Source organism: Alexandromys fortis, unplaced genomic scaffold (genome assembly GCF_014885135.2).
Source record: "Alexandromys fortis isolate MF-2015 unplaced genomic scaffold, M_Fortis_MF-2015_v1.1 scaffold_48, whole genome shotgun sequence".
Lineage (NCBI taxonomy): Eukaryota > Metazoa > Chordata > Mammalia > Rodentia > Cricetidae > Alexandromys > Alexandromys fortis.
In genome coordinates, this window is record NW_026067947.1 from 1,343,577 (window position 1) to 1,354,742 (window position 11,166).

General features: G+C 47.6%; 1 protein-coding gene and 1 long non-coding RNA gene across 5 annotated transcripts in view; one reads left to right on the top strand and one right to left on the bottom strand.

Annotated features, from left to right (window-relative positions):
* LOC126506059 (uncharacterized) overlaps window positions 1-11,065 on the top strand; it is a 46,386-nt gene extending 35,321 nt beyond the window's left edge. For all 3 annotated transcript variants that reach the window (XR_007593077.1, XR_007593082.1, XR_007593076.1), the window contains one exon: window positions 10,830-11,065. This is a non-coding gene — a long non-coding RNA (uncharacterized lncRNA). The remainder of the gene's footprint in view (window positions 1-10,829) is intronic.
* Window positions 1-11,166, bottom strand: part of Frmd4b (FERM domain containing 4B) — a 316,542-nt gene that overhangs the window by 174,929 nt on the left and 130,447 nt on the right. The window contains exon 1 of one of the 2 annotated variants that reach the window (XM_050149324.1): window positions 4,355-4,637. The exons of the other annotated variant lie outside the window; for it this stretch is intronic. Coding sequence (XP_050005281.1) covers window positions 4,355-4,516 — 162 coding nt within the window. The 5' untranslated portion in view covers window positions 4,517-4,637. Of the gene's footprint in view, window positions 1-4,354; window positions 4,638-11,166 lie in introns of those variants that run through there. 2 annotated transcript variants of the gene reach the window in all.

The window sequence follows — 11,166 nt, forward strand, 5'->3', positions numbered from 1 at the left end:
GTTGAGTAACACACAGTACTCTGGCGTGCAGCTGGTTCATACGGCAGCACACTGGGCAGAATGGCGGCAGAGTCTTCTGCACGTTTTGGAACTCAGAATTCTAGTTAGTCTCATCCCGAGCCCCCGCACTCAATTCAAACAACTGCAGCAAAAATACTTTAAAAGGTATTTGTGTCTTCATCTTTGAACGTACCTCGAAGAATAAGCCTTTTCACTGAGAGAATGCTCAGTTTGAGATTCTCATTATGTGAGAGACGCCGATGGCTGCATTTAAATTGTGCATGTGATGTGTGTGTCCACGTGCATGCCTGCAGGCCAGAGGAGGACTTCGGGTGTGCTGCCCTAACACTTTCTGCCATCCTTCCCAGGGTTGCTCATTGAGCCCGGAAGTAGGATTGGGGCCAGCAAGTCCCAGCCATCCTCCTGTTTCAGTTACCAAAGGCACACATGGCCATGCCCAGTTTCTTTTTTTTTAAAAAAAATATTTATTTCTTTATTATGTATACAATATTCTGTCTGTGTGTATGCCTGCAGGCCAGAAGAGGGCATCAGACCCCCATTACAGATGATTGTGAGCCACCATGTGGTTGCTGGGAATTGAACTCAGGACCTTAGGAAGAGCAGGCAATGCTTGTAACCTCTGAGCCATCTCTCCAGCCCCCATGCCCAGTTTCTTACATATATTCTGAGTATTTGAACTCAGCTCCTCGAACTTGTACCACATTTTCTCTCACCCTCTGAGCCATCACCCCAGGCCCTGGCTGACTTTTAATCAAATATTGTACCCTTCCTCAGTCTCCCTTCCTTTGATTGGTAGACCCTTTGGGAGGACCCTGATCTAAACAATGGATAAATCACACATGGGTTCACAACTGAATGGAGGCTGTGAAAGGTGGAGGCCTTGATGAGAGGAAATGGGTGACCAGGAGCGTGTCTTTGAAGGCCACATCTTTTCCACGGCTTCATCGTCTCTATTTCTGTGTTCTGACTACCATGAGGCAGTCATCTTTCCCTAGCCATGGTCTTCCACTATGATGGTTTTGCCTTGCAACAGCCCTAAAAGAGTGAAATCAATCAGTCATTCCAGACTGAAACCTTGAGCCAAAATGAATCCTCCCCACTAAGTGTTTCTCTCAGGTATTTGTTAGAGCATCGGACACTGACCAATACAGGCAAACATGTGGTCAGTGGGCCCTAGCTCATTCCCAGTTTCAGATGCTGCCTTATATTCCAATCAGGCAATCTGATATATTTTTTTTAACCCCTTTGTTATTGCCACCTTAGAGAGTCTTTTATCATAATGTATGTTTTTTTTGGCAACCCACTCCTCATTTAAAAATATTCCTCATTTAAAAAATAAACCATTTATTTATTTGGGTTTGCATGTGGTTGGGTGGGTGCCATGCGTACGAGTGGAGGTCGGAGGACAACTTGTAGGAGTCTGCTTTCATTTCACCCTGTGTGTTCTGGGCACTGAAATCAGGTCATGAGACTTGGAGGCAAGCGCCATTACCTGCCGAGCCAGCTCACCGGCTCCCCTTTTCACTTTGAAAGTCACACATCGAATCTTTGCTTATTCATTATTATCATCATTGTTATTATTGACACCCTGAGAATTGAACCCAGTGCCTCACATATGCTAGGCAAGGGCTCTACCGGTGAGCTACACGCCAGAGTGAGGAGGAAGCTTTTTCCTTTTGCATCTCCTCCAGAAACCATTTTTGTTCCTTTTGGGCCATACCATGCCACTGAGGATGTGTGGAGAGTCATCCTGTTCCCTGGGCCAATTAGTGCATGGCATTGTGGCTGTGCATAACATCTGGGTGGGCATACCCTACATAGCAGCCCAGACGATACATAGGGATTTTTTGATAGGTGGATATGAGCAATCCACTCCTTCTCTGGCTATGTTGATACGTAAGCCTGACGGATGGCCACATTTATCAGACACCAGGAGGAAAGGGGTCTCAGGAGGATGAGCCGATAACTGCGCACAGCAGGTTGGAGAAACGAGCACAGGGCCCTCGTCAAACCGCATGCACATTTGCTCTCTGAGTAGAGCGTCAGCTGCGTCGCTCTTACTTCTTTTTACTCCCTAGCTCTTACGGCCATCAAAAAAAAAAATCCTAGATAGAACAGATAATATTTACTGGATGCTTTCCAAGCTCTAGGCAGTGTGCTAAATATTCTACATGTCAATTAACTCTTATTAACCTCTTTAATTAGCATTGTTCTACCCCCACTTCACAGAGGATGAAAGTGAGGCACAGGAAAGTTAATTTCCCCGTGGCCCCACACCGGGTGAGCTTGGATTCGCCCCTTGTCTGTCTCGGGGGCTGAGGGTAGAAACCGTTTTCTTTACTACTTCTCAGTCTCTATAATCTGCACCACTATTTTATTGCCCAGCGTTTGAAAAGCGGTTTTATTTATTTATTTATTTATTTATTTTTTTTGAAAAATGATCTTTCTAAGCCAGCCTGGAGCTCAGAGGTAGAGTATTCACCTAGAAAGACCAAGGTCTTGGTTTCACACCCAGAACTAAACAAACAAACAAACAAACAAACATCTTTAAAAATGACCAAGCATTAGGTCTGCGACTCAGTCTGGGATATTGGATAGCAAGCCCCAGGTGAATGAGAGACCCTGTCTCAAAACTAAGGAGAATGATATTGCTGAGGAGTGATACTTCTGGCCACACACACGTGCACATGTACCGCATGCCTGCCTACATGTGTGCACCCACATACTCATGGGCCCCCCCAAAAAGCATTTTCAGAATCGAAAAGAATAACAACTGATCCATCTTGCAGAGAAGCCAAAGACTCTTGGGTGTTTGGAAGCTTTATTTCTAAATTGCTCAGTAACAGCATTAGCGTTAAGCCACAAATCCTCTGAATCCATGGCCGGTGGGGCACAGAGCCTGTCTGGTTGGCTACGATATTTGTGCTTGCCTTTTGAAAGTTCCTCAGATATTAAATAGGAAAGGCAGCACGGCACAGGGGTGGCACTTACTCTATAAACAAAACTGAACAGGGACTTCCCAACTAAGAAAAGGTCTGCCTGGTTCCCAAAAGCCAGGGGTGTAGTCTCCTGTGGGCAGATGGGCTCTTTCTACAGTTCCCTAATGCTCTCAAGCCCCAGCAGCCTTCCAGGGCTCTCAATGTGCCCTGCTGGCTCCATTTCAAAATGCATAATATCACAGACATGTTAGGCAAGCCAGGAGCCATTGGAATCACAGGTTAAAATGTTCTTTATATTTTAACAAGGATGGAAAGCGAACATTCATTCCCCAGAACTCTCAGAGTCTGTCCTTAGCTGGCCTTTATTCTATCCGGTTGACGGGAGACCATGACTTTTCAAAATCAAAGCTTGGGCACATGAGGGAGACACTATGACAGATACATTTCAGCCCTATTAGGGATAGGGTCGAGTTACATGTCAGGGGTTTCAAAGACTGTACTAAAGTTAACCCATACTCAGGAAACAAGTCCAGGTAAAACCTTCATAATTTAACTCTGTAGCTTTTATACTTTATCTTAAAGATATTAATAACCAAAACAGAGAACTTTTAAATCTATATACTGCTGTTCATAAAAATTCAGGCAAGTTGCAGTCCCAGAGAAAATGAATGGTCTCCTCATTGGGCAAAGTTGCTACAGATTTTGCCTGCAAGACGGGGCCAGCAAAGGAATAAAGAGGCTGTGTTGTGTGACAGATTAAATCCAAACATAAGCATCCCAGTGCTTGGCCAAGCCAGCCTTCCCTTCCCTAGCCAGTCAGCCTCCCACAAAGTGCTCAGATTTTACTGTCCTTCCTCCCCAAAGCCAGTCGACAGAGCACAGAATCAGCTTTTCCTGGCTGCTCTCTGCAAGCCTAGGCTGCCTGGTGGAAAAGCGCAGTAAAAGCAGAAGGAAGAAGGCAAATTCACTAAGACATGCTGACAGCAAGCAATGATGGGAAATCATAGCTTTTGAAATGGCCACCCCCCCCCCAATGCAATGAAATAGAAATAATCCTCTCAACCTCAAAGTCGCTTTCCATAAACGCTCTGCCGCAAAGCCACAGTCCCCTTTACTAGTGCCAGCAGGTAGGGACCTCCACCACTTTATAACACATGGCTGCCGGTGTGTGCGGGGGAGTAACTCCCAAGTGCCCCCATGTCCAACCGAGGGAAAAAAATGTCAGGCCACCGTTAACAGAGCTGCCGAGGATCTGACCCAAGCACCAAGCTAGCGGTTAGAAGTTGAAAACAAAGGTATCGGAAGCGTGAGGTTATGAAATCATACAGGTGGACCGGCTCCCGGCGGAGCGCCAGCATCCCGCAATGGCCCCAGGCGCGGGCTCACGGGCTCACCTGGTACACGTCCCGCAGCCCGCACCATGTCCGCAGCACCTGGTGGCAAGCCCGCAGCCTCTCGGTGTACCATCTCCGCAGCGTGGACACCGTCAAGTTCCACACGAAGCGGCTGCCGCTGAACAGCAGGTCCTCTACTCCGCACATGAACACCGAAGCCATTGCCGCTGCTTTCCCTCCAAGCCTGGGGTCCCGATACTGGGCTTGCCACGCTGTTGCAGCTGGTAACCCCCGGGGGTCAGATCTGCCACCAAACTCGCCTTTCACTGTAGGTCCCGGTCAGGTTGGGGCGGCATGTCCCGGGATTGGGCGCCAGCCAGCCAACGGCTGCGGCTGGCACGGAGGCTGTGTCACCCCGCCCGCCCGCAGCGCCAGCTTCCTAAGCTCCGCCAGGCCAGCCCCAGGCGCTCCCTGGGCGCGGGAAGCCCTGGCCGGTGAGGACTCCCCGCGGCGCTGCTCCAGGGCACGGGGCCACTGGTGGAGCCCAATAACTCTTTGCAGGCCTAGTGGGGAGCTGCATTTCAGTGCGCTTGCATACACCACACACACACACACACACACACACACACACACACACACACACAGAGCCCCGGAACCCCTTTATTCTATTCTATAAGCTCTCTGCCTTGCATCTTGCTCTGTCCGCACCTCACTGATAAACACCTTTGGGAAAGTCACAGAGGCAGAAGGAAGGGGAAGAAAAAAAAAATCAGTAACATCTCCCTTTAGATCACACCCCTGGGGGAATTGTACATGTTTTCTTGGCTCTACTGAAGCCTCAAAGCAACAGGGTGCACGCGCCTCCAGACTGTCTTTGCTCCTAAATTGAGGGTCTTTCAAGTAAATGCCAGCCTGCTGTGGCCACAAGCAAAGCAAGTCCCCTGGCACCCCCGTGAGTCCAGTTCCAGGGCAGCTGCGGGCTCAGAAGGAAAACAAGGCGTCTTTGGTCCTCTGCAAACAGCATCCAGTTGTGACTCGCTGGGAACCAGAAGCTTCGAAAGAGGATCCCTGATCAGTTCGTATAATACGCCTAGCTGCAGCTGGCACCACTAACCAAAATGGGGAGCTTGCCATTCAAAAACAAATACGAAATAAGTAAATAGATAGAAAATTAAACCTGTTCCTCAGCTCAAGAAGCCATGGGAAAATTCATGCTTTTTAAAAGTCTCCCATCGGGACTGATACGGTCTAGAGAGTCCAAGGAGTCCCACATACCCCCAGTCTGGATTTTCCTTTGGAAAGTTTGTACATTGCAGTCTCCCGGAATCCTATCCCATTTCTCAGAGCGAGATCACTGCACCTTGGGAGCAACCCAATTAAACCTATATGGATCACATATACACACACAAAGACATGAAAGTATAAGTGGGGATACCTGGGGAGAGAGGGGACCAACAGAAAGGGGAGGGAATCAGGAGAGGCAATGGGGATGATTATGATCAAATTACATCATTCACGTTCATGAAAGTATCACGTGAAGCCCGTTATTATATATAATTAATATGTGCTAATAACAATAACAAATAAAAAAACCCCGCTGTACCAGATTCCAGGATAGAGATATTCTCAGGTATTTTCCTCTGAATTCACCCGTTGGACAATGGTGAGCATTTCATTGGTGGATTCACACCTGTGCTATTATCTTTGCTATTAAGTGGCAGGGTGGTAAGATGCCAAAGCTTTTCTTCCAAACAAGCTCCGGAGGCCTCAGGACAGATTATCCGTGAGTCAATCAGCTCCATTGCAGGTTTCAAATGTGCCCTTCGCATCTTAATTCAGGTGAAAAACAAGCATTCAAAACAACAACAAAATCTGGCCTCAAGAAAACCCTGCTGGCTTCAAAGTGGCTGTGATTGGAAAACTTTTTTTTTTTTTAATTGCTTGGCGGTCTGTAGGATGCATAGACACAGCTTCTCTGAGAGCTGCTGATCTTTCTCAGCAATAAACCTGTCTGCCCATTCGTATCAACATTCTTGCTGGAGTGCACCAGAACAGCAGTGGTGGTGTTTACACACAATCTGATACAGGTTTTACTCAATTGGGATCAAATGAACCACGCATACTGTGGAAAACAAATGCCACCTCGCTGAGGGGAAATTACTGAACTTCAGAAACCGGCCTGTAAAGTAAACCTTGGGTACGCCCATCTTCTTTTAATGATGTAGCTAACTCAGTTCTCGGAAATGCCAGGCGGCCTAGGGAATACCAGAATAACACCCCCAGCAGGTCAATTACCTGTGTCTCGTGACACTGTCCTCCGAGAAAAGATGCTCTCGAGACACATTGGCAGGTACCGATCTGGTCTCATGTCAGCAGTGAACTGCAGCCTGAGACATTGTCACTCAAAATTCAAAGTCAGTGCTCAAGAGAGCACTCCTTCTTCCTTTACTTTCTCATGCGGACATGCTTGTGTGCGCCCATGCTTGCTCACATGGACATGCTTGTGTGCGCCCATACTTGCTCACATGGACATGCTTGTGTGCGCCCATACTTGCTCACGTGGACATGCTTGCATGCACCCATGCTTGCTCACATGGACATGCTTGTGTGTGTCCATGCCTGCTCACGGGGACAGGCTTGCGTGCACCCATGCTTGCTCACGTGGACATGCTTGCGTGCACCCATGCTTGCTCATGTGGACATGCTTGCGTGCGTTCATGCTTGCTCACATGGACATGCTTGTGTGTGTCCATGCCTGCTCACGGGGACAGGCTTGCGTGCACCCATGCTTGCTCACGTGGACATGCTTGCGTGCACCCATGCTTGCTCATGTGGACATGCTTGCGTGCGTTCATGCTTGCTCACGTGTACATGCTTGTGTGCACCCATGCTTGCTCACATGGACATGCTTGCGTGCACCCATGCTTGCTCACATGAAAGCTAAAGCCCATGTTCATGTCTTCTTCAGTCACTTGGCCACATTATTAGTATTCTTTCCAAAGGGAGCCCATGGAGTCAGGCTGCCCTCAAACTTGCTATGTCGCCGGGATGGTCGTGAACTCCTGATCCCCTGTCTCTACCTCCCAAGTGCCGAGATTACAAGAAGGTTCTAACACTTCACCCAGTTTATGTAGTACTGGAGATTAAATTCAGAACCTGTACATGCTTGACAGGTAGGCATCCTTCCGGCTGAGTTATATTCTCAGTCCCTCTACCTTATTCTTCCAGACAGGGTCTCTCATTGAGCCTGGAGCTCACTGCTTGGCTAGACTGGCTGGCTAGTGTGGCCCCAAGATCTGCCTGTCTCCGCCTCCCAGTTCTGGGGTTACAGGCACTCACGCTATCTGCCAGTTGTTGCTTGGGTGCTGAGGCTCCTAACTCAGGCTTGTATACCAAGCACTTGGCCCACCGAGGTACAACCCTCATGCCTACTGCCGACCAAGGCCTGAGCACCTTTTCAGGAAGGGAGACAAGGAGACAGAGTTCTCCAGACCAGCCGGTCAGCAGCACTTGGGGGCTTGTTTGGGTTGTGAGTTTTCTGGCTACTCATGGACCAGAAGCCATGGGTATAGAAGTTAGTGACTTCCACTTCACATTAAAATCAGCCCCTTGTGGAAGAGAGGGATGATGGATGGGAGCTAAACCCGCTTTCAAACCCTGAGTGTCTTGAATACACCCCTTAAACAAGCAAAGTCTGAATGTCCTCAGGTACGACATGGAGCTATTATCAGAACCCACTGTGCAGGGTCTGGGGAAGCTCAAGTCAAAACACTCTTCAGGAAGTGTTTAGAATGGTGGCGGACAAAAGGCAAGCATCTGGGACAACTAGCCACGCTCACTGCCAAAAGCGGGAATTGTCTGAACTTTTCAGATTTAGATAAAACAATAAGTAAAATAAACATTAAAATTTTTATTTGATGTGTCTGAGTACTTTGCCTGCGTGTATGTCTGTGTACCGTGTGCATGTAGTGCCTGCGGAGGCCAGGAGAGGGCGTCAGATCCTCTGAAACTAGAGTTGTAGACAGTGGTGGGCTGCCGCGTGGGTGCTGGGACTGGATTCCAGGTCCTCTTGAAGAGTACCCAGTACTCTTAACTGCCAAGCCATCTCTCCAGTGCCCAAATATGCATTTTTTAAAAGTTGACTGTGTTGGTCTATGCTTGTGATCTCAGTGCTTGTAATCTCAGAGACAGGGATGGGTAGAACCTTGGGGTTTGCTGGCCTAATCTAATCCTGAAGCTCAAGTCAGTGACAGAGCCTGTCTCAAAACAAATCAAAACAAAAATAACAAGCAAACAAATGAGCTAACAACAACAAAAATCAAGAGAGTTCTAGACTCCACATGCACATATGTGTGTAGGCACGCCTACACCCCATACATGTAGCCACACCAACATGCAAACATGAATCCACAAATATGCTTTTTTGAAAACAATTTCAAATGACTTTGTAGATCGTTTTATTATTTATTTTTTTATTTTTATTTTTTTTATTTTTTTGCTAAGGGTAAGAATCAGAGGTGACTTGTTTTAAGGAGCAGTTTTGAGGCTCTACTCCCAGTTCCCTAAGATGCTTTTAGAAGCTCAGTCTAAGAAGTCAGAACCACCAGAACCTGCCTTTCCTGTAGACTTAGGAAAACAGAGTACACTCAAAGCTGGCTGTAAGACAGAAGCCACCGTTCCCACCAAACACGGGTTTAGATGCTTCCTCTTCCATTCCAGGGACTGACCCGAGTGCAGTTGCACAGCAGCAGAGAAAAAGAGCAGCCTGCATGATCAGCGGCAGGGAAGGACCAGATCCCAGATGCACACCTTGAAGCTGCTCTGGAATTTTCCATGGGAAGAGAGCTAAATTACACTAGTTTGAAAACCGTCTTGTTTCCCCTTTTTAACTCAAGAAGCAGACTTCCCCTCTCCCCAGCATCAGAGCTCCCTGCAATACACTGTAATTTCCTGGAGCTCTCTCCGGAGGGTTAGGGATGGGATGCTTTGGCTGACAGCATTACTCACACACCTGGGAGTGATGCTGTGGACGTCAAAGAATACTTGTGCTCTTCCCTGAGGCTTCTTTAAACATTCAGCAGGAAGGAGAGCAGCAGAGAGTACCAGAAAGATGGTACGAACCGACACCCCTTGAAACGGAGAGGCAGCCAGCTCTAACATGGCTTCCAGCTGTCCCCACTGCACATTAAAGAGTCCATCTGAGTGGGGTATGATGATGTAATCCTAGCCCTGGAGAGGCTGAGGCAGAAAGAGCTCAAATTTAGGAGCAGCCTGGGCTCCATAATAAGTTCCAGTCCCACCTGGGATACACATCTCTAAAGAGCAAGATGAGAAAAGAAGCAAGAGTCCTCCTAGCATCTGTAGACAGTGTTCAGCTGTGCTCCTACTTCCTGAAGTCAAGCTCTGAAAAACTACTGCTATCTGGCCCAAGGTTTAAGGCGGAAGCATGCAAGGTCCAGTTCAACGGTTTCTGAGTAAGAATAATTTTGCACCCCACTTTGAAATCTGCACATTTTGTGTCTAGTTATAGAGGTCTGGGATACTGCTCAGCATGCTGCAGTGTGCATGACAGTACCCCAAAATCAGAGATCCGGGATTGAAGGACCCCAGGTCTAGTGAAACCGGTTCCACACCCCCACTTCTTCCCTCCTATGACGTCCACCACGCAGAAACATCCTCCCTAAGGGACCAGCGGGAGAAGGATGAAGCAATCACTTCATCTCAGCTTCCACACCCCACAAAGTACAAGGAACTCGGAGCCTTCAAAGAAAGAACTGGAATTCCGCTTCCCACTGTTTCATTTTCTCATTTAAAAATATTTATCATAAAAAGAAGGCATAATTTTCGTCACAAGCTATTGATATTTTCTTGTTTTACTTTTGGCTTAATTGTTTTTATTTAAGTTCAGCTTTTCTTTGGCATTTTGTTTCTTGAGACACTATCTCATGGTGTAGTTAATCTAGCTCGAAGCTCACTGTGTGTTGTGGTCTGGGTGAGAATGGTTCCCGTGGGCTCATGTGTTTGAATGGTTGGTCCCAAGTTGGTGCAACTGTTTTGGGAAGGATTGGGTGTGGCTTTTGGAAGGTGTGGCTTTGTTGGAGGAGGTGTGTCACTTGGGATGGGCTTTGAGGTTTCAAAAGCCCCTGGCAGGTTCTCTCTCTCTCTCTCTCTCTCTCTCTCTCTCTCTCTCTCTCTCTCTCTCTCTCTCTCTCTCTCTCTCCTTCTTGCAGATAAAATGCAAGCCCTCAGCTACTTCTCACTATCACACCTGCCTGCCTGATGCCACACCCCTGACCACGATGGTCATAGACTCACCCTCTGAAACTGTAAGCAAGCCGCCAGTTAAATGCCTTCTTTTACAAGCTGCCTTGGTCGTGGTGTCTATTCACAGCGATAGAAAATTGACTAAGATACCAAGTAACACAGTCTGGCTTCGTGCTGGGGATCCTTCTTCCTCAGCCTCCTGAGTGCTGGGATTACAGGCATGTGTCCCCAGGCCTAGTTCTTTGGCATTTAAAACAGTTTTTCCTCCTAGGCTGACCCCAATGTGGAGTATTAATCCTTCTCCAAGGATGTGTACTGTTGTGAAGACGTCTCCCTGCAGACAAGGCAGAAGAAGGTCACCTGCAGTTTGCTTTCCCTGCTCTGTGAGGAAGCCTACAGCGCCACCCACCCAGAAGCAGGGCATCCTGGCGTAGTTCCCCATGGAAGGACCATCGTAGCTTCTGGAAGGTGTTTATGACTATGATAATGGATCTTGGTCGTCAATTAAATGAGATTTAGAATCACCGTGAAACAAGCCTCTGAGAGACTTTTTTTTTCTTTTTTTAGGTGGTTTTTATTTTTCTTTTTTTATTCTTTTTTTATTTTTT